This window comes from Ananas comosus, linkage group 19, assembly GCF_001540865.1.
Source record: "Ananas comosus cultivar F153 linkage group 19, ASM154086v1, whole genome shotgun sequence".
NCBI lineage: Eukaryota > Viridiplantae > Streptophyta > Magnoliopsida > Poales > Bromeliaceae > Ananas > Ananas comosus.
The window spans coordinates 6,874,926-6,902,150 of NC_033639.1; the positions used below are offsets into that span (position 1 = coordinate 6,874,926).

Genomic DNA, 27,225 nt, shown 5'->3' on the forward strand with positions numbered 1-27,225 from the left:
GTGATTTTCTTTTGCCATGGTCAACGGTACAGCCACTCACTAATACGTTTCCTCTGTTGCCTCTCACTCCCTGCTTTAAAACCCTGCTCGAGCAAAGAGAGAATCCACCGTGCGCCATGGCGCGGACCATCGTACCCCCGACCCTCCTCCTCGTCCTCCTCGCCGTCGTCGTCCCTGTCCTCCTAACTCCGACGCCCCTCCGCGCCGCTCCATTCCAGCCCGCCTGCACCGACGATCTAGCCCCGATCCGCCGCGAGGAGTACGGCGGTGGGCGCATCGTGGACATCACCCACGCCATCCATCCGGACATGCCCAAGTGCGAGACGGCGCACGGCATCGGCCGCTTCCTCTGGCTCCGTCTCTCCATGGCCAACGGCTCCATTGCCAACTTTTCCGAGCTGAAGCTCTCCACCCACACGGGCACCCACATTGACGCCCCGGGCCACTTCTACCAGGAGTACTTCGAGGCCGGGTTCGACATCGACAGCCTCGACCTCGGCGTGCTCAATGGTACGGTCTTATTTCTTGTCGGCATTCGGTCGAATCGAATCGGAACAGTTATTATATTGTCTAATTGGTCTAAATTTAATTTCTCTTTTATTTTAAAATGTTAATTATAGATATCTTTTTCTAGTTATATTAGGATAACAATCATAATCCGATTCGGCCTACTCTTCTTCCTATCTTTCGGGAGCCATTTAATTCAAGATTTGTAATATTCCGGAAATATTGTGTATTTTATATTCGGAATGATAAGTTTGTAACTAATTTATCAAGCCACTTGACTTGGGCGTTTGTTAAGAATGAGAATACCTTCTACCCCATGATAATCTAATATTCCTACAGGCCTAGTAATCTATAATAACTTCACTACTTTACTACTACCTTTTTAACTATCCAATTTGAGTTGAATAGTAATGATTCAAAATTTTTCAATAGAAAAAATAAAGGATTGTTGAAATCTTATAAACCTTGAACCAAATGACCCCTTAGGGTGTTGGGAATCCTTATACATGTAGGGGCAACTCTTTCATAATTACGATAATAAGATATGCAAGCGACCTTAGAAAATATCCAGAAAATCGTAAATTCGTGAGAAATTCAAGAGTCCTCTTGTGAGAAAAAGGATGCACATCCTTCATTAACCTATTGCTTTTAGAGATTGGTACCAAGATAAGGTCGCGTTGGTTGGTATCAAGATGAGGCCATTAGTGAGACCGTATACGGATAGTCCGACGATCCATATGACTTGTATACTTAGACCCGATGTAAGGCCACTGTTTGACGCTTGAGATAGTGAGCAAATGAAGAACATAGGCTAGACCAGAGTTTAAAGTGCCGCCCCATGCTATACGACACAGGGCGGCACGTATTGTGCCGCCAAGAAGGGGGCAGGGTATAGGGGGGGGTCTCGGACCCCCCCCTTTGTGCCGTGGCACACGGTGCCGTGCCGCATGAGACAGAGCGGCACGATGCAGTGTGCCGCAGCACTGTGCCGTGCCGGCATTGCGCTTTTTTTTTTTTTTTTGCTTTTTTGCCTTTTTTTTGCTTTTTGCTATTTTTTTCTTTGTTTTGTTCTTTGGGGTACCCGAAGCATTGCGGGTAACCCACACCCCCCCAAAGACATTAGAAATCGAAAATCTAATTGTAAGGTGAGTCAAAAAAATTATAATTTAATTTTTTTTGTTTATCACTATACCGGTAAATTAAAAATTTACATATCCGATCTATACCGCAGGGGGCAAAGCCCTCCGCACCCCACTCAGGTGTTAGTGGTGAGCTCCGGGCTCGGGTCGATACGCTTCCACCACAGACATCCATTTTTTCTTCATAAATTATTTTATCAAAATTTGTCACACTGGAATTTTTGGCAAATTAGGGAAACAAAATCAAACTCAATAAACAAATTTTTAGGTACATCAAACATAAAATTTTATTTTTGCACTAGAAGATTGAAAATACTGATAAAATTAAAAGCTAAATTAAATCAATTGATATTTAAATTTATTTATTTATTTGTCATATAATTTATTGCTTAATTTTTTTGATAGATCTACTAATATTTTGAAAAAATTAATTAAAAAATAATTTTTTCAAATACTTTTTAAAATTATTTTTTTTGTATTTTATAAAAGAAAGACTGTAATATTGTCAAAGAAAGAAAGAAAGTTTTTGCATTTTAAGAATTCAACCTATAAAAATTTTTTATTCTGCATCAGATATAATTGTACTATATATACAAAAAAGCTTACAAGTATATTAACTGATGAGTATAGTAAGCTATATATAGTAAATATTTATAATTGTTTGATTAAATCTTTCAAAATAATATTATAAGAGCTTATTGGAATAAAAAAATTAAAATAAATCCATGCCAAAGCGTGCTAGTAGGAGGTCATGCGTATCCATTGGCGCACAAGCGTACCATGTGTCGGTATAGAAGCGTGCCTGTGCCGTACCGTGCCAGGCAGATAGCGGCACGCCCCTCTGCCACGACACTTTAAACCTTGGGTTAGACACTCTGGGAGTGACTGAATCAAGATCCGTATGGCACTGAAAAGGACATACGCTCATTGAGATTCTCTGCCATATCACGTATTTCATACTACATGTGCTTGAGCAACCATATGAATGAGATAAGTGCATGGATTCTTGCTTTCTCATCGTGTGAGTTTTCATGGACTTTTTTTTTTTTTGAGGTTATGTCCTATATATATTTGATGCCCTTAGTAACTATGACTTTATCATAAGGTGAAAGAATTGATGTTGCTACTTTGGGTGTTTCCTATGGGCTTTGAGTGATGCGGCTTTACAACGCATTACTGGGAAAGCAGTCAGTCCTCAACTTAGTGGCATGAGGGCTCAAGAAAGACTAGTCAGATTATATTGAGACATTTTGATTTATTGTCGGCAGGTTGTATCGCTTTAGGAGAGTGATATAATCATTAGTGTTATGATGTGCACAACAGAGGTTATCATGACTCTTTGAGGGATTAGAGATATTGAACTAAACTTAATATAATAGTATTGGGCATCACGAGTCTTATATTTTTGAGGGTTGATGTCTTTATGCTGGCCTTATGCGATTTCTCCTGTAGCACTCCTAAAATGCGGGTTGACTTGGCGTTCATTTTTTTGTATGAATGGAATCAATGGTGGTGTAATGTTGAGAAAGTGTTTTTGATGACATTGATCCCATCATGTGCGAGTTGGAGATGTTGACATTCGGTCACCAAATCGGATGCGTTTATGATCGGTCTCCATCCGATGATTATTATGTTGTCTAATTGCACTAGATTTGATCTCGCTTTTAATATGAAAAGCTAATTAGATATATCTTCTAATCATATTCGGATAACAACCATAAAACTATTTGGACTAATCCTCTACTTATTTTTTTGGGTGTTGGTAACCTATATAAATATACGGGCGATTCTCTTATAATTACAATAATAAGATATGCAAGAGATCTAAGAAAATATCCAAAAAATTGTGCAAATTCCTGAAAAATTCAAGAGCCATCTTGTGAGAGAGAGAATCTACATTCTCCATTAACCTAGTGCTTCTATATATTCTTAAACGGTGGAATATGCACCTAGCTCGTCCGTAGCTCGGTTTACTGCAAGTTTGGAGAGTTAGAAGATCTTTATCAACAATTTAAGGACATGTGAATCAACCTCTATGAACCATGATAGGTCACATTTGAAGAAAAGTTAATGCGAGTTGCTTCCATAAAAAGGGGTAAACTAATACTTCTGCTGCATTCTATATTTTCGAAGTATGATCTTTTATGAACTATTCTTTAAGCCTGTTTGAACGTTGGAATAAGTTTTCAATGACAACTTATTCTATACAAATATTTGCTCGTGTGATTGGAACTAGGGAGTTTGATTTTTGCTCCATAGGAGGTTTTGACATCGACAATTTGGTAGGATAGTATATTTCACCTGCAAAGTGAGTTATCTTATTTCAAAAAAATGACTTAAAAAGGTCGAATTCGGTAGCCATTTTAGGCATTTAATTACATGGACTTTTTTGATAAAATGACCCTGTCAAAATTTGAAATTTGCAAAATGACCCTGTCAAAATTTTATTTGGAAAACTAACCCTCATTTCGCCACGTGGGTGCCACGTCAGGGATTTTTTATAAAGACGGTGAATGATTTACAGTCTTTGTATCATTCCTATGAAGACGGTGAATGGTTCACCGCCTTCATAAGGTGGTGAACCATTCACCGCCTTTAGTGCAAATCCTACCGCTCAAACAAGTTTGCCTGAGGAAGGCTGTGCCCTTGAGAAGACGGTGAATAGTTCACCGCCTTTATAAGGCGGTGAACCATTCACCGCCTTTAGTGCAAATCCCACTGCTCAAACAAGTCTGCCTGAGCAAGGCTGTGCCCTTGAGAAAACGGTGAATGGTTCACCGTTTTGCTAAGACGGTGAACCATTCACTGTCTTTAGTGCAAAACACCCGAAACCTACCAAAATTTCTCTAAGTCCTGGAGTTGGGGCTGAAACACAGATAAGACGGTGAACCATTCACCGTCATATCAGTGTTTCAGCCCCGGACTTAGCCAAATTTTTGCGGGTGTGGCTGTTTGCACTAAAGGCGGTGAATGGTTCACAGCCTTTAGTGCAAACAGCGCACAACCCTTTTTTTAGCTAGTTTTTAATACCAATTTGAACAAGTTTGAAGCAAGAATTTTCACGAGAACAAAAAATTCAACAAGAAACATAGCAAGACAAGTAGAACAACAAGATACAACCAGTAGCTTAGAAATATCAACAAAAACACAGAAAGATATACAAATATGAACAAAATAGAGAGATATATAATATTATACAATGTGTTCGATCTAAATCATAAAAATGTCAGTCTCTCGATCTTTCTCTCCCTCGACATCCTCGTAAATGCCCACGTCCACGTCTACGGCCACGATCAATATCGAGCTCAGCATGAGGTACATCATCAAGTGGCTCGATACCGGCCATCTGATCGAGATCTGCGATAATGATGTCCTCAGGATGCTTCGGAATCGCCTAAGTCTCCTCTGGCTCAGGTCGATCACCTTCGACAATGGCCGGTGTAGATGCTGAGCGGGGCTGTGATGATGACGCGCCATGACGACAAGAATAGATAGATCTAAAGTATGCTCGAGAGACTGGCGGCGGCAGCGAGTCCAATGTCAAAAAAAAAATGTCGAAGGGCCGACGGTCATAACTGCAGCATCAGTAGGAGATGGAGATCGTGACACCGCTTGCTCGATGTCGAGTATGATCCAATAGGAGACGGTGACTGTCTTATCTGATGACCCGATGCCGAGACATGACCAAAATCTCGACCTTCTATATCAGCGACAACAGGTATGGCAGGAATATGCTCCAGTACCGACTGAATATGGGCACAAATGCCCGTCAAAGACTCCAGCATCGTATGGATGTTAGGTGGATTATCAACTAGCTCTCTGATGCTGTAGTGAGTCTGTCGTAATGCGTCCACCTGCATTATAGAGAAAAAGTCACTTTTCCAATCTATATTAAATATAAGATTAAAATAATAATTAACATATGAGTGATTGTACCAAAGCTCTCTCTGTCTGGCCACGAGGTTGGTAAGTCAATGATGGACGTTATACTGAACGAAAAATCCATCTTCTCGTTATCTGCCAATACCACTGCATATAAATGGAGACCGCCTGTATCAGGTCATCATCGGCAATCGGTAGTTGGTAAAAAATGTGCTGTAATCTCTGTCCCCATCTTTCGATGTGTGCAGTATGAAAGATTGCCTAATCCTCATCTGGCCGCCCCTGAGAAGTGACACAACGGATGGTCTCCACGTTAATGGGTATATGCTGGAGAAGACCAAACTGTCGTAGGACTCGATCCGGTACATGAATCTCAACAATTTGAAATGAAACCAGCGTCGTCCTCGACTGCCACACCTCACTGCCCTGTACACAAAATGCCGGTAGCACGGCTATAATAGTATCAGTGTACGGTCTCCATATAATCTGTAAACAAGCCAATAATAGTTAGCTGAATGTATTAATACGTTTGTATTATATTGAAAAAGATGGTTGCATTAATACGTACCTGGGACTCTCTCTGCTGATCTAACTTATCTCGATAAAACTCAATATTTGTTGTCCTAACATTTGCTCTAAATCGTAACCCGCCAGCGTTCGTTCATCTAAAATTTGAAAAATATACGTGTTAGTTGCAAATGTATATAGAAATGCAATATGTATCAAATTTATATGTCATATCAGTGCGCCGCATTTAGCATTGGAATAACACAAGTGTGTTGACCTGCATATGTCTTAACTCTTAAATATGTTGCATCTTTAGGAACGGAAGCGTATAATCTCCAAGGACATTTCTCAACTGTGCATTTTACTGTATAAGTTGTTTTGGTGGATTTCAAAACCTTTGTCTGACCATTGTGAGCAATGTGCCATCATCTAGAGCTTCCACTAAAGATGCCTTATCATAAAAGATTTGACGAAGCCAAGTATCGTCAATGCTAGGTAGATCGCTATTGGTACGCCTAACATTGAACTCAGTCGAATTCACAACATACTGATTTATCCAATTATTATCTGTAGGAAATTGCTCCAGATGGTCAATAAAATCAAGTTCCTCGTCAGGATTGTCTACATATTCGTTGTTTACATGCAGGTCGTCGTTCACACTGTAAATGGCATTCGCAAGGCAATTTAATCCACCATTGTGATCATCTTCAACGTCAGCAACTAGATCATTCCAATCGTCGTCCTTACTGGTATAATGATCATCATTATGAATGGGTGCATCCTCCTGATTACCGTCATTATCACCTCCTTCATCGACAATATTATCAAGAACTTCATTCCAATTTTCATAGGACGTAGATAGCTTGCAATGGGGCCCGCATCTTTACTATATTAGGTACATTTTCACTTACTATTAATTTAAAAAGAATCAAAATTTTCTTTACACCCAATCAAAATTTTTGTTAGGTGCATGAAATATCGTGGGTTCCTCACGTGACGTCGAGGGTTGCGCACGTGTAGACTGACTCTGTCTGCAGTATTTATAATTTAAATTTATCAAAATATTTAATAATTAAAGAAAATATTCACCGAAATCTAGAAATATCACTTACCTTGACATCCTTACGCCTGGTTCATTACCAACTTCGTGGTCACCAATTGGATTAACCCGAAAAACCCATATTAATATCATTATGAAGCAGTCTTGTGTAATAGCCTTGCGACTGATATCGTGTTTCTGACGGATATAAATCTTTCTCGATGTATACTGACATACATCTATAATATTCAAACAATCCAATTAATCCCTCTAATGATTCATCATCTACTATATCGTGAGCAATATATTCATTCGCTCCCGTAGGGCATCGAATTGTGAATTTAAGACGAAATTCTTCTCTATTACAATTTACTAAACGATACATTCTCGTCTCAAAATTAGTATATGTCGTATCTGAACGAATCGCGATCAATTTCTTTCGACCGTCGACATGTCGGGGACCATTTCCATACGTAACTAACTGTCTATCCCAATGACCACTAAGCAACATCCGACGACTAGCTATTTTAACTACACAGAAAGAAATTTTTAAATCTCCTCTCAAAATATCTAGTGAATATAATACAAAAGTTTAAACCTAAACTAGGCTAATGGCTAGTTTAAACTAGGTTTAAACTAGGTTTAAACCTAGTTTAAAACTAGTTTAAACTACAAGCTCGTCAAAAAGTTTAAACCTAAACTAGGCTAATGGCTAGTTTAAACCTAGTCTAACCTGTTGCTACAATGCCAACAATGCCAACAATGCCAATAATACTTACAATACTAACAATGCTAATTGAGTAATAAAATTAAATAAGAACCTAACTTAAATTAACTAAGTACTTCTAGTAGTGAAAAAGACAAAATCTAGCAGGTAGCAATAGAGCTACCTGCAATGTGGGTTGCTGAGGGAGGTTGGCACGGGCAGCGGATGCGGGGGGCGACGGCGACTGGCGGGGGCGACGTCGGCAGGGGCGGCGACGAGCGGTGAGGGCTCCTGGAGAGGGAGAGGCAGAGAGAGAGAGAGAGAGCGAAAGCGCGAGAGGGAGGAAGAGGTGTCGGGGTCGGGTTGGGGCTCGGGTATACTTTATGAAAACGGTGAATCGTTCACCGTCTTCATAAGGCGGTGAACGATTCACCGCCTTCTCTAGGGCACAGCACGACTATAAAGGCGGAGTTCATTTTGCACTAAAGGCGGTGAATCGTTCACCGCCTTATGAAGAGGATGAACGATTCACCGTCTTATCAAGGGCACCACGCCTAGGACTTGCAAAGATTTGCGTTGCATGGTTTTGCACTAAAGGCGGTGAATGGTTCACCACCTTCATAAGGTGGTGAACCAATCACCGTCTAATGAAGGCGGTGAACCATTCACCGTCTTCATAGGAATGATACAAAGATGATTCATCGTCTTTATAAAAAATCCCTGATGTGGTGCCCACGTGGCGAAAGGAGGGTTAGTTTTCCAAATAAAATTTTGACAGGGTTATTTTGCAAATTTCAAATTTTGACAGGGTCATTTTATAAAAAAGTCCTAATTACACGCCTTGCTTACCGAATACTACTTGCTTACTGAATATGATGTTCATGCTCCGAATATGGCCTACAAGTTTTAATTTTATTATAGTAAAACCAAAAATAAGGAACCTTAGCTTTCACTTTATTTGATTTGAGCCATTTGATGAGCTCTTTGTTATAAATTTAGGCACACTGCTTACTTTAATGAGATTGCAGTTTTGTGAATCATGTGACATAATCTAAACAAGTGCCTCAGAACAAATGACAAACCCAAATTTTAAAGTGGAACAATCATCAGATGGATCAAACCAAGTAATTGAAAAAAAATAAACCACCAATGAGGTGATTTATCTTGGACTTTGAAACTGAATATAGTATGTTGTTGTAGTTATTTATTCATACTTCTAATCTGCCAATTGGTGCAGTCTTTGTGAGTAAACAAAAGTGTCTGCTGCGAACGAACCGGCCCCGCCGTTGGTATTTCTAAGGCGAGTGGTCATTCATGGTACAGATTAAATTTGTCTAAATTTTGTTTTAAAATCAGGATTACAGATTCATGGCTTCCAACAGACTCAAGAATCTGCTGTTAATTATCCCACACTTTCAGTGTTAAGGAACCCTCGATTAAGAGACCGAATATAAATGCTGATAATAAAAGAGACCAAACAGACAAATAAAATTTTATTAATATGATTTGCCTTGTACATGGCTTAAGCAGGGGCATTCCCCCACTGTACATAGATTTTATAAAACTAAATACTCAGTTTATAGACTTGATGGTCAATTGGAATCAGATTGCTCAGTTTAATGATATTGGAATCAGATTGCTCAGTTTAATGACATGGCGGTCGTTTGAAATAAGTCGAGGTTGAGTTTAATTTTAATTTGCTCAGTTTAACGACATGGCGGTCGTTTGAAATAAGTCGAGGTTGAGTTTAATTTTAATTTGCTCAGTTTAACGACATGGCGGTCAAAAGGAGTTTAATTTTAATTTGCTCAGTTTAACGACATGGCGGTCAAAAGGAGTTTGATATTGGTTTGCTCAGTTTAACAACATGGTGGTCAAAAGGAGTTTAATATGATTGCTCAGTTTAACGACATGGCAGTCAAAAGGGTTTGATTTGATTGCTCAGTTTAACGACTTGGCGGTCAAATGTTCAGTTTAATGACTTAATAGTCATTTGTTCAGTTTAATGACTTGACGGTCATATCTGAATTTGATTTACTCAGTTTAGCGACTTGGCGGTCGATTGAAGTTGAGATGCTCAGTTTAGCTACATGGCGGTCGGTTTGAGTTGTGATGCTCAGTTTAGCGACATGGCAGTCGACTTTAGATTGAGTTGCCCAGTTTAATGACATGGCGATCGGTTTGAGTTTTGTTGCTCAGTTTAATGACATAGCTGTTGGTTTGAGTTTGAGGTGCTCAGTTTAATGACATGACGGTCGATTTGAGTTTTGGTGCTCAGTTTAATGATATGGCTGTCAGCTTGATGTTGAGGTGCACAGTTTAATGACATGGCGGTCGGGCGGTCGATTTGAGTTTTGGTGCTCAGTTTAATGACATGGCGGTCGTCTTGATGTTGAGGTGCGCAGTTTAATGACATGGCGGTCGGTTTAAGTTTTGGTGCTAAGTTTAATTATATGGCGGTCGGTTTGAGTTTTGGCACTCAGTTTACCGACATGGCGGTCAGATGTTCAGTTTAACGACTTGATGGTCAAATATTCAGTTTAACGACTTGATGGTCATATCTGAATTTGATTTGCTCAGTTTAGCGACTTGGCGGTCGATTGAAATTGAAATGCTCAGTTTAGCAACATGGCTGTCGATTTGAGTTGTGGTGCTTAGTTTAATGACATGGCGGTCGACTTGAGTTGAGTATCTCAGTTTAACGACATGACAGTCGGTTTGATTGGTTGTTTAGTTTAGCGACTTTGCGGTCGTTTGGATTTGGTTGGTTAGTTTAGAGACTTTGCGGTCGTATGAATTTGGGTTACTTAGTTTAACGACTTTGCGGTCGTTTGAATTTGGGTTGTTTAGTTTAACGACTTTGCGGTCGTTTGAATGTGAGTTGTTTAGTTTAACGACTTTGCGGTCGTTTGAATTTGGGTTGTTTAGTTTAACGACTTTGCGGTCGTTTGAATTTGGGTTGTTTAGTTTAACGACTTTGCGGTCGTTTGAATGTGAGTTGTTTAGTTTAACGACTTTGCGGTCGTTTGAATTTGGGTTGTTTAGTTTAACGACTTTGCGGTCGTTTGAATGTGAGTTGTTTAGTTTAACGACTTTGCGGTCGTTTGAATTTGGGTTGTTTAGTTTAACGACTTTGCGGTCGTTTGAATGTGAGTTGTTTAGTTTAACGACTTTGCGGTCGTTTGAATTTGGGTTGTTTAGTTTAACGACTTTGCGGTCGTTTGAATGTGAGTTGTTTAGTTTAACGACTTTGCGGTCGTTTGAATTTGGGTTGTTTAGTTTAACGACTTTGCGGCTGTATGAATTTGGGTTACCTAGATTAACGACTTTGCGGTCGTTTGAATTTGGGTTGTTTAGTTTAATGACTTTGCGGTCATTTGAATGTGAGTTGTTTAGTTTAACGACTTTGCGGTCATTTGAACTTGGGTTGTTTAGTTTAACGACTTTGCGGTCGTTGGTTTTATTTGTGGACTTTGGGTTTTGGCATTTTTATTTGTGGACTTTGGGTTTTGGGTTTTATTTGTGGATTTTGGGTTTTGGGATTTTATTTGTGGACTTTGGATTTTGGGGTTTTGTTTGTGGACTTTGGACTTTAGATTTTGGTTTATCCCTTTCAAGTTTGGTTTGAATCGACCGTTACACCTTCGTTCAGGACCCGTCAAGACTTGGTTTAGGTTGAACCCTTATGATGTAGTTCGAGATCTCTTTGAATTTAATTTGGGTTAGGCCCTTATAGTTCGGCTCAACTTGGACTCTCTTATACTTCAGTTTGGTTCGGATCGAACCTTTGTGATTTAGTTTAAGACTGATCTGTATTTGATTTGGGTTGAGCTCTTGTGGTTCGCCTTGGCTTGAAACCTTTTTGCATTTGATTTGGGCCAAATCACTTATTGCTCTCTCCGAGTTCGCTTTAGATTAAACCGGTTTATGTTTGATTTGGCTTGCTGCGATCCTCACATGGTTCGGTTTGAGTTGAGCTTGCCTTTGATTTTGATTTGGGATCTAACTGGTTCATGGTCCGACTGTGAGTTCGGTTGGCTCAGCTTGAATCTCATATGGTTCAGTTTGGATTGAACCAGCTTGCAGTTCGGTTTGGCTTAGTTTGGACCTTTTATAGTTTTGTTTGGTTTGAACCGACTTCGAATCATGTTTAAGTAGTTCGGCTCAAATTGGCTTAGCTCGGATCTCCCGTACATCTGTTTGAGTTGAACCTGACTTATGGTTTGGTTTGGTTTAGCTCGATCTTCACGTAGTTTGGTTCAGATCGGATCCACTTCAGTTCGAGTTGAATCTTCTATGGTTCGGTTCAAATCAGATCCACTTCGGTTCAAGTCGAATCCTTTGCAGTTCGGTTCAGATCAGATCCACTTCGGTTCAAGTTGAATCTTCTATGGTTCGGTTCAAATTAGATCCACTTCGGTTCAAGTCAAATCCTTTGCAGTTCGGTTCAGATCGGATCCACTTTGGTTCAAGTTGAATCCTTTATGGTTTGGTTCGGACTGGATCCACTTCAGTTCAAGTCAAATCCTTTATGGTTTGGTTCGGATCGGACCCACTTCGGTTCAAGTTGAATCCTTTACGGTTCGATTCGATTCGAATTCATTTCGGTTTAAGTCGAATTCTTTATGATTTGGTTCAGACCGGATTTGGTTCGGTTCAGTTCGGATCGGATCCACTTCGGTTCAAGTTGAATCCCTTATGATTTAGTTCAGACGGGATTCGATTCGGTTCAGTTTGGATCGGATCCACTTCGGTTTAAGTCGAAACCCTTATGATTTGGTTCAGATGGGATCCGGTTCGGTTCAGTTCAGATCGGATCCACTTCGGTTCAAGTCGAATCCCTTATGATTTGGTTCAGACCGGATCTGGTTCTGTTCAGTTCGGATCGGATCCACTTCGGTTCAAGTCGAATCCCTTATTATTTGGTTCAGACCGGATCCTGTTCGGTTCAGTTCGGATCGGATCCGCTTCGGTTCAAAGTCGAATCCTTTATGATTTGGTTCAGACAGGATTCGTTTTGGTTCAGTTCGGATCGGATCCGCTTCGGTTCAAGTCGAATCCCTTATGATTCGGTTTAAACCGATTTTTAATTGGTTTGGCTTGGCTTGGCTCGAACCTTCTGTGCTTTTGTTTGAGTTGAACCTGGCATATGCTTTGGTTCGGCTTGACTTGGAACCCTTTTGTGGTTCAGTTCGATTTGAACTGACTCGTGGTTCGGTCTACTCGATTCTCATATGGTTCAGTTTGAGTTGAACCAACTTGTAGTTCGGTTCAGGTCGAACCGGTTCATTATTTGGTTTGATTCAAAGCTCTTGAGTCTCAGTTCGATTTGAGTTGAACCGGCTTATAAGTCGATTCTGTTCATCGTTTTAGGTTCGGTTCAACTCAATTTTGGTTCGGTTCACTGTTGCGTGTTCCGCTCAATGACATATATGTGGTTTAACACTTGGGCTTGATTCACCGTTATGAGTTTGGTTTACCATTGTAGATTTGGTTCACCAACTTGGTCGTTAATTTATTTCTGATCCATCACCGGCGTGAACCGACGTTGACTTCGGTAGGTTCAATTAGAGCTTGTATCCAAGCCGGTTTGACTTAAGCTTAGCTTCTCCTTTTTCATTAAATTCAAATTGAATTCATAATTATATTGGGTTCAGTTCAAACCAAATATTAATGCAGTCGATTTGGTTTAACCAAATCGAATCTAGGTCAAGCCTATCACAAAGACGGTAACCCGGTATAATGAACCGAACTCGAATCAAGCCTATCATGAAGACGGCGACCCGGTTTAATGAACCGAACTCGGGTCAAGCCTATCACGAAGATGGCAACCCGGTTTAATGAACCGAATTTGGGTCAAGCCTATCACGAAGATCGTGACCCTGTTTAATTAATCGGACTCGGGTCAAGCCTATCACGAAGATGGCAAATTAAAATATGTTCATCATTCTTTTTATATATATTTTTTTTTATTTGATCGGTTCGAGCCTATTGCGAAGATGGTCGTGTTGATCAAGTCGAATCGTGCCTATCACGAAGATGGCGAATGATTCGAACAATGCCTATCACGAAGATGGCAAATCAAAATATGTTCATCATTTTTTTTTATTGTCCAAATATACGGGTTTGATCGTGTCGAGCCTATCACGAATGCCTATCACGAAGATGGCAAATCAAAACATGTTCATCATTTTTTTTATTGTCCAAATATGCGAGTTTGATCGTGTCGAGCCTATCACAAAGATGGCCGCTCGATCAAATATGTGCCGATCACGAAGATAGCGAATGATTCGAACAATGGCTATCACGAAGATGGCAAATTAAAATATGTTCATCATTCATTTTTTTTTTAATATTTTATTTTATTTTATTTTATTATTTGTCCAAATGCTCGGGTTTGATCGTGTGGAGCCTATCACGAAGATGGCCTCTCGATCAACCCTCTCGATCATGTCGAGCCTATCACGAAGATGGCCGCACGGTTTAAGGATTGGCAATGCATACGCGGGTTTGATCGTGTCGAGCCTATCACGAAGATGGCCGCTCGATCACTCGACCATGTCGAGCCTATCGCGAAGATGGCTGCACGGTTTAGGGATTGGCGATGCATACGTACGGCGGAAGTGACGATTTGATGTCGAATTTGATCGGTTCGAACCTATCACGAAGATGGTCGGGTTGATCAAATTGACAAGGAAAATCATCCTTACACTATTCGTATGCATGCATTTCCCTTTGTTGTCGTTGGGGAAGTCGCCATGATCGTCGTCGTCGTCGTCGTCGGAATCGTCGCAACTGTCGCCATCGTGATCGTGCTTCAACTCTTTTTTTTTTACTTTCTTTTTCTCCTTCTCTCTTTCATTTTTTTTTTTCTTTGGCCTGAGAGATAGGATCCAACTCCCTCCCTCTCTCTGCGGGTATGAACCAGAGAGAGGGAGAGGCAGGTCCTCCTGACATGCCCTCTCTCCCTTTTCTTTTTTTTTTCTTTCTTTTTTTTTTTTTTGCTTTCATATTTTTTCTTTCTTTTCTTTCTTTTTTTTTTTTTTTCAAGGATCCATTTTTTAATTCTATGGTCCAATTTATAGTGATTTTAGGACCTCTTCATTTTGGGAAATTATTCAAAAAATTTTGAAAATAAGGCAATAATATGTTTTTATTTCTATTCCTTTTTGATGGTTGGTCATCTAAGGCGAATACTAATCCTTCCCCATTTCTTTTATTGCCTTTTTTTTATTTGAAATTTAAAATTTTTTATCTCAAACAAAAAGAGATATGTTGAACAAGATATTTGTGTATGGGGCTTGTTTGGATGTCGGGATAAGTTGTCTAGTGATAACTATACTCTCTGAGGTCTTCTTTTCTAGCTGCAAGCTAGTAGGTTGTTTTTAATCCCTTGCAAGGTCTTGGCAGCCATGATCTATTGGGATAGTAGATTTCACCTACAATGTGATTTATCTTATACCAAGAAAATAACTCAGAGGATGAATGGGCATGCCTTTCCATGCCTTTGACAGTACTTGTATTTAAACTTAGCTGCTTGCTTGAGTAAACAAAAGAGATGTGGTGAACAAGATATTCATGCATCTAGTAGGTCCTTCATTTGTTCATTTAGAAGTGCATAGGATCTTCCCGAATCATACGGGTTACTTCACTTTCCTACCTAAACATATAGCTAAAACTTAATCTTTCAAACAAGTTCTACTGTGAAAATCCATCAAAATATGGCTTTGAATATCAGAGTGCTAAATTTGAGATGTTCAAAACTGGGACAAGGGAATAAGAAAGGAAAAATGAAGAGATATAAGGTTAAGGAGAAGGAGAGTTATAGAGATGGAGGGTCTTTGTTTGTTTTCTACATGCTGTTATAGAGATGGAGGGTCTTTGTTTGTTTTCTACATGCTGTCATAGAGATGGAGGGTCTTTGTCTACATGCTGTTATAGAGATGGAGGGTCTTTGTTTGTGTTCTACATGCCGTTCTATCTCAGTTTGTAGTAGCAACTTTTCTATCTTTCCTTTTCCTTTTTCTACTATTCTTTGCTATCTTCCTTACATAGTATCAACCGGGCAAGAGTAATATTTTGTTACATTTATGCTTTGCTATAACATCAACGTACCTAATGGTTGCTAATTTTCAAGCAGGTCCAGCATTGTTAGTTGATGTTCCAAGAGATAAGAACATAACAGGTAAACATTCTTGTAACCTGCTTAGACTCGATCACAATATATACGTATGCATTTCTGCAAGATGGTATGAAATAATTTCCTTTCTTTATCAATTGTGGGCATAACCCTGCTAAATTAGTTGCTGAATATGTTTAATTAAAACCAATGAATAAAGCAATTCATGACGATACGTAGTCAAAATAATGTTTTGATGGCCTTAGACTGCATTGCTACACACTAGCTTGTCAAATTTATCTATTGGAGTTCTTGCTTAATTGATCTTGTCTGCTTGTGTGGCTCATATTTGCATAAAATTTTCATATACTTGAGAAATAAAAGTTTTAGCGGATGACAAGATTCACACCATGCAGCTGAGGTAATGGAATCTCTGCAAATTCCCAGAGGGGTTCGTCGAGTGCTTTTAAGGACACTAAATACTGACAGGTAACAAATAGTATCACTTTTCTTTTTCTAACCAGTCCATTATAGGCTAGCTTAATCTGGTAGTTTTTGGTTTGTTTAACTAACTAATCACATTCATCACGTTTTCATAAAGTATTAGCTTGCTAAAAATGAGAGTTTCTTCTGGGCAGAAGCTCAACCAGGTTTAATAAAAGGAAGAGACTTATTGTATGATAATGACAAGGAATCTATTAACCAATATTCTTGGAAGAACCAATGGCTAGCAAACCATCAAGAGTTTAATTAATCTTTCTCTTCCTATTATTTGAATGCGCCATCAACCAAGTATTCTCTTCTCCAACTAGTTGATGTTATGTCAACCAATTGGAGAATGCGGACACACCGCAAATGCCTTGGTTTTGCCCCGCCTGTGCATTTTTTTAATTTTTTGGTAACGATGTATAGAACTTATCTAATTTTGATCTGACTACCCACCCTTTGAAAATTTTGATTTTACTACCTAATCTTTTATTTCATTTGATTTGAGTCATTTAATGGCTCTTAGACTTCAAAATTTGATATTTACGTTTGCGGGCTTGATTAGCATATTTCACGTAACTCATGTGACTACAATTTTATAGAAGTAATGAGCCTAAAATTTTCTACTAGAAGAATCATCAAATGGCTTAAATCAAATAAATTGAAGCGATGGGTAGCAAAATCAAAATTTTAAAAGGTTGGGTAATTAAATCAAAACAGACTAAAGTTCAGTTAAGTTTTATACATTTTTTACTTTTTTCTTTGAGATAGCATTCCTCTTCTTACTGTATACTAGTAATCATCCCTCTCTTTTTCTTGGTGTTTCCTGTAGAGAGAGAAGCTTTTGCCCTGGTTCCTAGCACAGGATTTGTGTTAGATAAATTTAAATTTGTGTTAAGTCATCATCATACTAAGAATGAAACTTCAGTATTTCCATTTTGCGCTCCATCGAATGATTCAAATCTATATAATAAATACAAGTTGTAGTCAAGTTGCATATTCTACACACTTTGACCTCTAATGTTGATGACAGTTTCTTCAGATAAGTTTACAGTATTATGGAGAGGGAAAACTAAATCTCTTAAGTGTATCATTCCCATTCACAAACAATTCTAGATATACATATTCTTGAATAAATCATTAACAATTCTAGATATACATATTCTGGAATAATTCATTATAACGGCAAAGGCTAGATGTAGGTTGACCACTAAAATTAACAACTTCTCTTTCCAAAAACGATGTATTCTCTGTTACACAGCTGCATATGCAGCAATGAATCTTTCAATCTGTCCTTTATTTATGAATGTTGGATCTTTGGTACGTACTACTTCACTATTTGATGGTTTATGCTCATGGACTAAATTGTATGTAAAATAACCCTATTAACTTGCAGTATTAATTACAAACAAGAACGAGATATATGTGGGTTGGCAGACAACTAAGTATTTGTAGAAAAATTTCAGGCAGCTTATGTGGAAGAAAGAGTGTGATACAAGCTTTGTTGGTTTCATGAAGGATGGTGCACAATGGTTGGTAGATAACACTGACATCAAACTTGTTGGTGAGTTGCAAATAGTTACCTGCAGATTCCTTCAATCCCTTGAGCATATATAGTAGTGTATTTGTAATTCATGCATGAAGTTTGCAAGGTCATACTACATATACAAATCATCAGTATCAAAATAATTCTCTTTTTTAATACAAAATAAGTTTGATGACAGGACATATGGTACCACTTGCAGTTCCTTTAGATGTGGACAGTAAGGTCCTACTTTAGAATGATCATAATCGAAGGACCTTCTTCAGTCATATGGCTGGTGATAGACACAACTAGGGGGTGGAAATGAAAAAGAAATGCCTTGGGCAAAGTGACCTTGTGAACTGCTAGCGACCAAATGGTAGTGCTGTACCTTATAATGCTAACTAACTTGCATTACATGGGTGGCTTCAGTAAAGATAAGAACCTGCCTTGAGATGTAAGGGCAGCTGGTGGGTGGGAAGATCAATTTTTTGAGTCCTTTGGGGGCAAATTGAATCAATGGTCCATGAACTCTCTGTGTGTTTCACTTGAGTTCTCAATCATTAAATTCGAGCATTTTTGTCCCTAAACTTGTTTTGCTTTCCAATTTATCATGAAATTTGACAATGGCCCTATAATACAATTTTTTGCCAATTTTGATTTTTACCTTCGAACGAGACTCAGATTTGTAAAGGACAGACAATGCTGCTTCTGCATGTTGCTTATCTTCCAAACTCATGTTGTCTGATTTGTTATCATTTCTCATGCCGACGTAAACGATACTTTCTTTCCAACCTTTATTAAGTGGTTTTGTTTTAACAATCTTTTTATTCTGATTGCATATTCTGTCCATTAATATCAATGCATTGGAACCCTGTAGACGTGAAAGTGCTTGTTTTCTTTTCCTTATGTGCCAGAACAATTCCTTATTTCTTTTGTTCTCGCCAACCATGTCACACTCTGCCTTTAATTGTAGGGATGGACTATTTATCAGTTGCTGCATATGATGACCTTGCCGCCTCCCACTTGGTTTTTCTCAAAAGCCGGGTTCGTGACTTTAATCTCCTTGCCGCCTCATTCTCCTTCTAATAGATCTTAAGTATTTACGGAATTTTCCATGGAGTCGTATTTTTTTATTTTATATATGCTAATATCTGCAATCTTAACCTGTTTACCTGGTTATATTCCTTATCATCTTAATTTCCAAAATGATACTTTAAGGAGCCGCTTCCTTGAGATCTTAACTTTTTTCTCTTTTCCTTTGTTTTTTTTTCGACATTGTTAGTAAGATTTAGAACATTATTGATGCAGCAATTAAAGCCTTGTCGCGCACCAATGATTCTAATGTAGATATAGGCCACTATATTGGGCTATTTATTAGCTAATATAGTGCCAAGGAGGTCAAATGATGTGGACACGATAATAGGACAAAGAATATAAGTAACATTGTGCTGAGAAATTACACATTTCATATATTTTTGAGCAACAATGCTTTCTCAAATTTCAGTTATAAACTGAATATAGTTGCTAAAGCATTCTGTAGAGGCGATCAACAAATTGTAGTTGTCTGCATATATCTTTGAGTAATGTGACCAATGTTAGAGCAAAAAATGCGTCAAACTGTTGTGAATAAAAGATTATTAAATTTAAGTATAGACCAAAATTACAATTAAATACTTACCATTTAATATTAATATAAATAAAATAGATTCAACAAACCCGAAGCGTGTTAGATGCGTGTTAGATGCTGTCCTAAGGTGTATTCCCATTCATCGTGCTGGATTAATCGTGAACACCGCCCCAAAATACGACAGGTATTCTCCTCCACGAGCACAATCATGGTGGAGATTAAAGTCTCTTTCAACACTTAGCAAAATAAAATAGAAAAATATAATAAGAAAAAATACAACCACTAGGAAGGAAAAAAAAAATTATCTGGACTATGTTACTCAAGTAATAGATCTCCACTAAAACTATAAACCCTCTTAACTCCTTTCCTACGCATAGGGAAGTGGTTGTAACAAACCAGAGGAGTGGTCAAGAAAATAGGAAAAGCCGATTGACCGGTCAATGCCAATTCCATTAAATAAAATCATATTAAGAAAATTTTGAGTTTTTGAAAATTTATTTTCAATAATTCCCCGCAAAAATAAAAATTTTAAAAATAATTCATTGAAAATTGTTGCTGAGTGTTTATACTATGAAATGGATAAGATGTCTTATAAGACTTAACCTCATTTAGTGTTAAAAGAATTCATCTGAAGGAATCGGAGTGAACCAGATATTGAATTATGTTCCTTTATCCCAAACTTCAATTATCACACAGATAGTATAATATTTCTCCGTCACGAGTTTGTGCATTAATGGCTGTGCACATGCATCTTGATTATTTCATGAGAATTCTAGAGATAGCCCACATCTCATAGCTGCGGCCATATACAGATATTCTTGTATAAGTGTCACGCCCCGGGGTTCTTTTTAGTTCCAAAACACAGCGGAAAGGTCTAGAACTTTTTTTTTTTTTTTTTTTTTNGCAAACCTGATCCCCAGGGTATGCCAGATCTGCCACAAATACAGGGAGTCCACTGTTCACACGGACAGAGTCTCCCCTGTATTTGCACGGTGTCGCACAAGTACAAGAGTACAAACAGGATACAACCACTACCATTGAATATACAAATAACCATACATTCATATATACATACACCATTCACCATAGGTTCATATACAGAGATTTGAATATAAATCCACAACTATCAGTTGAAATGTTTCCTACCCGAAAACTCATTTTGAAATACTACTTTATGAAAACCACGAGAAAACCTTTTCAAAACCGTTTCCCACACGGAAACCTTTTCCTTTTTAAAACACGCTACCACGAGGGGTAGAAAACCGTTTTCATCTCAAAGAAAATCATAAGTTCTTTAATTCATTTACTAAAATCACATTTATCCAATTGAACAAAAACCAACTGAACCAATATATCAAAGATATAACAACAGAAATAAAAAGGGTAGCAACTAAACTAAACCAACCGGGTCGGAAGCTCTATCGACCGTTACGAACGTGTCTCACGTCTCGTCTCAACCCTCACCGCTCGCAATACCCGAAAAATGGTGGGGGAGGTGAGAACATGTAAACATGTCTCCCCTCCCAGTAGGTACCGCAAGCCGAAGAAGGCGAGGAGTACTCATAGGATCAGGAAGAGATAAATAACATCGGTAAGTGAAATACAGTAGCAACGATAATGAATGAATGAGATATATATATATATATATATAAATTATATGTATATATAAGTATATAGTATGAAAAACAACATAAACGCTACTGTAACTAATAACTGAATGCATACATGAATATCAAAACTATAGTAGCAAGACAACCGTAAGGAAAGAACTGTAAGTATGCATGAAACTACCGCTACTATAGTCATATGCGTCAACCGGACATGTATATCAAATATACCCAATCTGGAATAGCCATATTGGTCCGCAACACCTCAGGCCTGTGCCATAACTGCTCAACCATACGTGACCCTCGCATAAAGCACCCGGGTCCGAAAGGTATATGACCATCGCATAAAGCACCCGGGTCAGAAAGTACATAAAACCCTCGCATAAAGCACCCGGGTCTCACTGGCTGGCACTCCCAACCACCTTTTCGAAAAAGAACACCCTCTTGCGGTCGATCAGACCGCTGGTGTTCGTGAAATGCGTACAAACAGTGGCGATCAATGCTGAATGCTCAATAACCAACCGTCGACAACCAGCCGACAATCCTGCCCACTCGGGGCACATTGACCGTATAGGTCATCATAGAGTCCAACCGACCAACAAGGTCACTGATACGTAGTACGAGAACCGACCAACCAGGTCAACGGATACGGAATGCAACAACCCACCAACCAGATCAACAGATACGGAATGCAACAACGGACCAACAACAGATACGGAATCCAACAACCGACCAACCGGGTCAACAAATATCACATGTAGATAAAGCTTCTCTACTCCTACTCAGGATACTCAGCATACAAACAACGAGTAGAGTATAACCGATAAACAAGGGTGCAAGGCTCAATATATGTACTATACAGCAGTAATAACCAAAGAGTAAGGGTAAGAGGATATCACCGAGCGTGTACCACTGTACCGACTTCGGATCGAAGTACCCACATGTAAGAATGTCGCGTCTGTCTCCTGACTGCGAAAGAATGTCAACTGGACCTACGGAGGGTCCACCGGGTTAGTATCTAACCCACAACTAACAACCACTGAAACCACAATCCCACAAACAATCCCACGGAGATCGGTTTCTCAAACCGACTACCGTAACTTGCTGGGGATCCCGAAAATAGCCTCGGGACTCCGCCGGGACCCACGAACTGTCCCGGAACACACTGACTCGTACTACGAGTCACCCGCTGCCACTAAACACATATGTTCGTGTCTCTTGGCAGCTAGAACACTAACTCACTCCGAAACGATTATCATCGGATAATCGTTCCGATCCGGATTCTCGAAAGTGTCAAATTCGACACCGGAACCCACCGTCGCTCACCTGTCGTTTCCGAACTCTCGAAACGATGCGGTTGACCAGCCAACAAGGCTCAGCAACAGGACAAATCATCACGAAGCACCATCGGAAGAATTCCAAACCGAACTCGCGTTCCGTCGGTGGATTTCGCCGAGAAACGCGCTAGAAATCACTTTCCGATTTTCGCAAAGGCCTAGGCCCTTGGACAATCAATCCAGAGGTTACTCTCTGCCCGCACACGCTGCCAACAGCAGCCACAACCAGCACATTTGCATAAAAGCCCTCTCGATTACAAGAAATCGCATTATTTCATGCGATTTCCGGGGTTTTATGGCCCGACAGCGCAAACCGATAGTCAATCAGCCAAGCCGAGACACCTCCTGACAGGTATCAACGTGCCGGAGGCCGTGCTCACCTTTCGGAGCACTGCCGGCCCCCGTGGAGAGCGTGCGAGCGATGCGAAGTTCCGCGAAAACTGCGCTCTGGAACTAAAACATCTCAAACTCACTCATCCGGGGCTCGTGGACCCTAAATGAGGTGAGCACTGTGATCAACACTGACCGACGATCACCGTGCTCACCTTCCGAGGCATCGGAACAGCCTCGGGTCGCCGGAACAACGATCCAAACAGGAAACCATGCGCAGAAACCACTAATTACACTCGCCGGAGCAAGGCGGAGCACAGCTTGGCCGACGGCGGCCGGACGGCGGTTGCGCTGGCAGGGGGGGTTGCTGGCGACGGAGGAACGCCGGGGCACGCGTCGGCTGGCAACGGGAGGCGGCAGCGGCGATGGGCAATGATCCCCTGGCTGTGCAAACGCGAGGAGAGCCTGGGCTTACCCTGGTTGACCAGAGGCTCCGGGGCCTGGGTCGACGGTGGTGGGTGGGTGCGGCCGACACGACGGAGGCAGCGCGCGTGTTAGCCGGCGATGGAAGGCGGCGGCGGCGGTGCGGAAGCAACCCGAGCCCGCGCGGGGCTCGGCTCGGCTCGGCTCACAGGGTCGCGACGGCCACGGCGGCGACCGGGATAGCTCTAGGACGACGTTGAAGGGTCGCCGGGGGCCGAAGGATGGCGGCGCGCCCGGCGGGGAACGGCGGCGGCGCCCGGAGGCAGAGCTAGCCCCGGCTCGGCCCGCACTTGGTCTGGACGGCCCTAACGAGCTGGGCGGCGGCCGGCTGCATATGGGGACGACGGCGCCGGCGAGCTGAGGTTCGCCGGAGGCCCAAGGGGGACAGTGCGGCCGACCCAAGGTGGCGGCGGCAGTACATGAATGGAACTGAAGCTCCACGGCTAGTTTTTCCCAAATTCGGCCGCAGCCTGCTAAGGCGGCGGTGGCGGCGCTCGGGGGCGGCGGCGACCGTCAGAGGGGGGGTTGCCGGAGGTCTGGCAAAGGCTAGGGAAAGGCATTCCAGGGTGTAGATCCCTCAGGGTTCACTCTCGGACAGAGATGGTGGAGGCTAAGTGGAGAAAACGGTGGAGAAAAGGCCTAGCTCAGATTTTCCGGCGGTCGAGGCACTTGCCGGCGGTCGGGGCGCGCGCATGGCAAGGGCATGGCGATGCTGGTGATGGCTAGGGCACATCTGAGCCAAAGAAGGTCCAAAAGCTGCATGAAACCCTAGTTGCAACATTATATAACATGTGCAATTTTGCAGAAAAGTCTTCCGAAGATAAATGTTTTCATTCCAGTCCCTCACGGCACGTGTATTATGCGCGAACATATCCTCATGTCCGATCACGTGTGATTTGGTTGCAGATTCACGACGAAAACATCCTCTCTCCAACAAGCAAAATCACATACAATTACATAAATTATATGTATTCCAGTTTCCTCGAAAACCGTGCGTCAGATCAGAAATCCATCAGCACCATTGGTTCCAGAATAGCTAAACCGTTCAAAACGAGCTATTGGATCGATAAGAACGGAGTCCGATACGCACCGAAAGCCAACTCTACTCCCTGGCTTCTCTGGAAAACCGGAGTTACTATTCACTTAAGTGAATACTCCAGATCGCGTAACTTCTCCATCCTAACTCGTTTTCTCCCGAAACTTGAAGAGTGCTTATGTAATTAAATTACACACAATAACATCGTCAACAGAGAGTTTAGCTATTCTGCCAAAATCTCAATCCTTACAATAAGCAAACCCTCTAGGGATGTGTGTAAAGTCACTTCTTGCAGAATATACCGACTTAGATTTTATTAAGATCTAAAAGATTATCCTCAACCACTACACAAGAGTACTCATCCAAGAGATTGAATTGGAACTGAGGTTCTGAAATATGTAAATATATATTGTGCTCTTTGGCCAATTTAGAAACATTGTTTTTATCTCATTGAACCTCCTTCAAGGGATTGCCTGTCACAGAAGTTGGGCTCCCACTATAGAAAGGGCCATTTTAGGCGAAATTCCATCCCCCTCAATAAATATAGGAACTTAGTCCTTTTCCTTCTTTTTACTATAACATATATTTCTGTCCTACATATAGCTGTAGGTCGGTACTCCATTTTTTGCCGTGATTCTGCAATTATATTAAAAAAAAAGAAACTTTCTATGTGGACAACAAATTTGTATTCTCAAGTTCATACCAAATTAGAGACATCACAATTAAAAGAATATGTGACCTGCATTTTCTTTTCAGTTAAGTGGCTAATTCTGTAGGTTTATGGGTAATTAGATGGCTAAATTATAGTCCCCATTTGGCCCCCACATTTCAGGAATTCATATATCTATACAAATCACAAAGCAAAATTAACACACAGGAAGAACATATGTAACAGGTGGTAAATCACTCATTTACATCCGAGGTACACGGAGACATGACAGTATCCTATTACAACATGGAACATAAACCAACTCAGACTTGGATTAATAGAATATATCAATGACCAACATGCATTTTTTTTTTTCAACTTAAAAGACTTTTAAATAAGGCACATTTTAACACAAATATATCAACTGTCAACTTGATCCAGCTCAATAAACAGTTAGAAGAATTTTCTGACATTTAACAAAACATAAAAAAAAAATTATAGTTGATTGCCGAAATTTAAACTGGTATATGCATGTACATTTGCATAAGCAAGTATAAAGAGAGGGCGGAATAAAATCACAAATATATACATGAGAATCACACATAAAATCAAATGGACTCCAGTGTTAAGCTTTGCTTTAAAGAGGTAATGTTCATAGGGAAAAAGGCAGTAAATTCATGAGTGCAAGGTCAAACATGTGCAGTATTAAGCCTATGTCTTGAACTCTGATTAGGAACTTCGATAAGAAAGAAAGGTTTACCGCATCATTGCATCAATGATGTACAAATGTTAACATCAAAGGGGAAAAAGAAAAGTACAAATGTTGAGGATGTGAATTAGATGAGACAGCTAAAACAAAATTTTGGATTGATATAATGCAACTTTGCAAACGAAGAGAAAAAGACAATTGCTACATATGGTCAATATCAAGTTTGATCAATCTTCATGCAACTCAGAGGGTTGATATTGTACTTAGTGTGCCAGCTGAGAAAATAAAGTTAACAAATTTTAGTTTACAGAAAAGGGCAAAACGCATACAGACAGTTCATCATGAACAAAAATTATGAGCAAATTCAAGAATTCGCTTAGTGCTTGTCAGAAGACAATGTGATCATCACAAGCAAAACTTTTGCAAGGAAAAAAAAAACTTTCGCTAAAGTTTACATGGTTCAGCGCTTCATTAATTGGATATAACATAATATCGCTAAACGATACAAAGGCAATAACACCAATTTTTTTCCGGCCTAAAGAACCTACATATTTGGAGTTCCATAACTAGGAAAAGGCCACTATCATATTTTGGTCCTATTCTGCCAAGCAGAATCACTAGAGTAGAAAAGGTCATAACTTAACAGTATTTTCAGATGAAATACTGACTTTCAAGGTTCATACCAGCAAACCACATGGTTGCAAGCTTAAAACTTTCACCACCGAACCAAGCAATGACCATCAAGAAGCAAATTCATAGAGTGACAACCTAAAATCTAATAGAATAGAACTAATTATAATGTACTTGATCTTATTCACAACCAGATAGTGATACGCCTTAGATTGAAGGCCAAACCCAGCCCAACTGCACGACACATGAACATTGGTTTCTTCATTTTAGTCCATGCTCTGCTGCACAACACAACATACATATAATGTAACTTTTTATAATTCATCACAGTTTGTCGACTCTCTTTATGGAAATTTAAGTGTTATTTTACTCTTTTTTCACCGTGTTTGATTTTATTTACTTTCTCCAGGAAATTATCCTTGTCGAAGCCTTAAAACTGGACAACGTCAAGCCTGGGATATACGACTTACGTTGCTTGCCTCTCAGACTACGTGGAGCTGAGGGCTCGCCGATCAGGTGCATCCTTATCAAATAGCAAGTTTCATATTAAGCTTGCAAAGGAGAAATACTGCTACACTTGATGCCTTTCACACAACATTCTGGTTATGTCATTAGCTTCATACTATGCCTTTGGTTAAAGTTTCATCCTGTGTGGAAAATAAAATTGCCTGGTCAGATCTACTACATGCTACAAGCCTGCAACTACCTAAATGTAAAGAGAAAAATGTTTATGTATGTAGCATCTTATGTTAATAATAAAATGTGTAATTAGCCTATCTAATGGCGGGAAAAGTTGTGCTCTGTACCAAAAGTAATTACTATCACAGCAAATGTATGTATGTACATGATATCAGGAATACATAATGTATATATAGAAATCTTTATTATCAACTCATATTTGTGGTAA

The 27,225-nt window shown here is 40.0% G+C and overlaps 1 protein-coding gene across 2 annotated transcripts; it reads left to right on the plus strand.

Annotated features, from left to right (window-relative positions):
- LOC109725299 (kynurenine formamidase-like) lies at positions 1-27,225 on the plus strand. 2 transcript variants are annotated; one of them, XM_020254441.1, is made up of 6 exons: positions 3-510; positions 15,921-15,965; positions 16,316-16,388; positions 17,852-17,949; positions 18,884-18,954; positions 26,728-27,225. In XM_020254441.1, exons 1-6 carry the CDS (start codon positions 117-119, stop codon positions 26,851-26,853), a joined length of 807 nt encoding a protein of 268 aa, XP_020110030.1. In that variant the 5' UTR covers positions 3-116; the 3' UTR covers positions 26,854-27,225. The 2 variants fall into 2 exon arrangements, with proteins under 2 accessions (XP_020110032.1, XP_020110030.1); XM_020254443.1 differs by lacking the exon at positions 18,884-18,954 and having other exon boundaries at positions 1-510.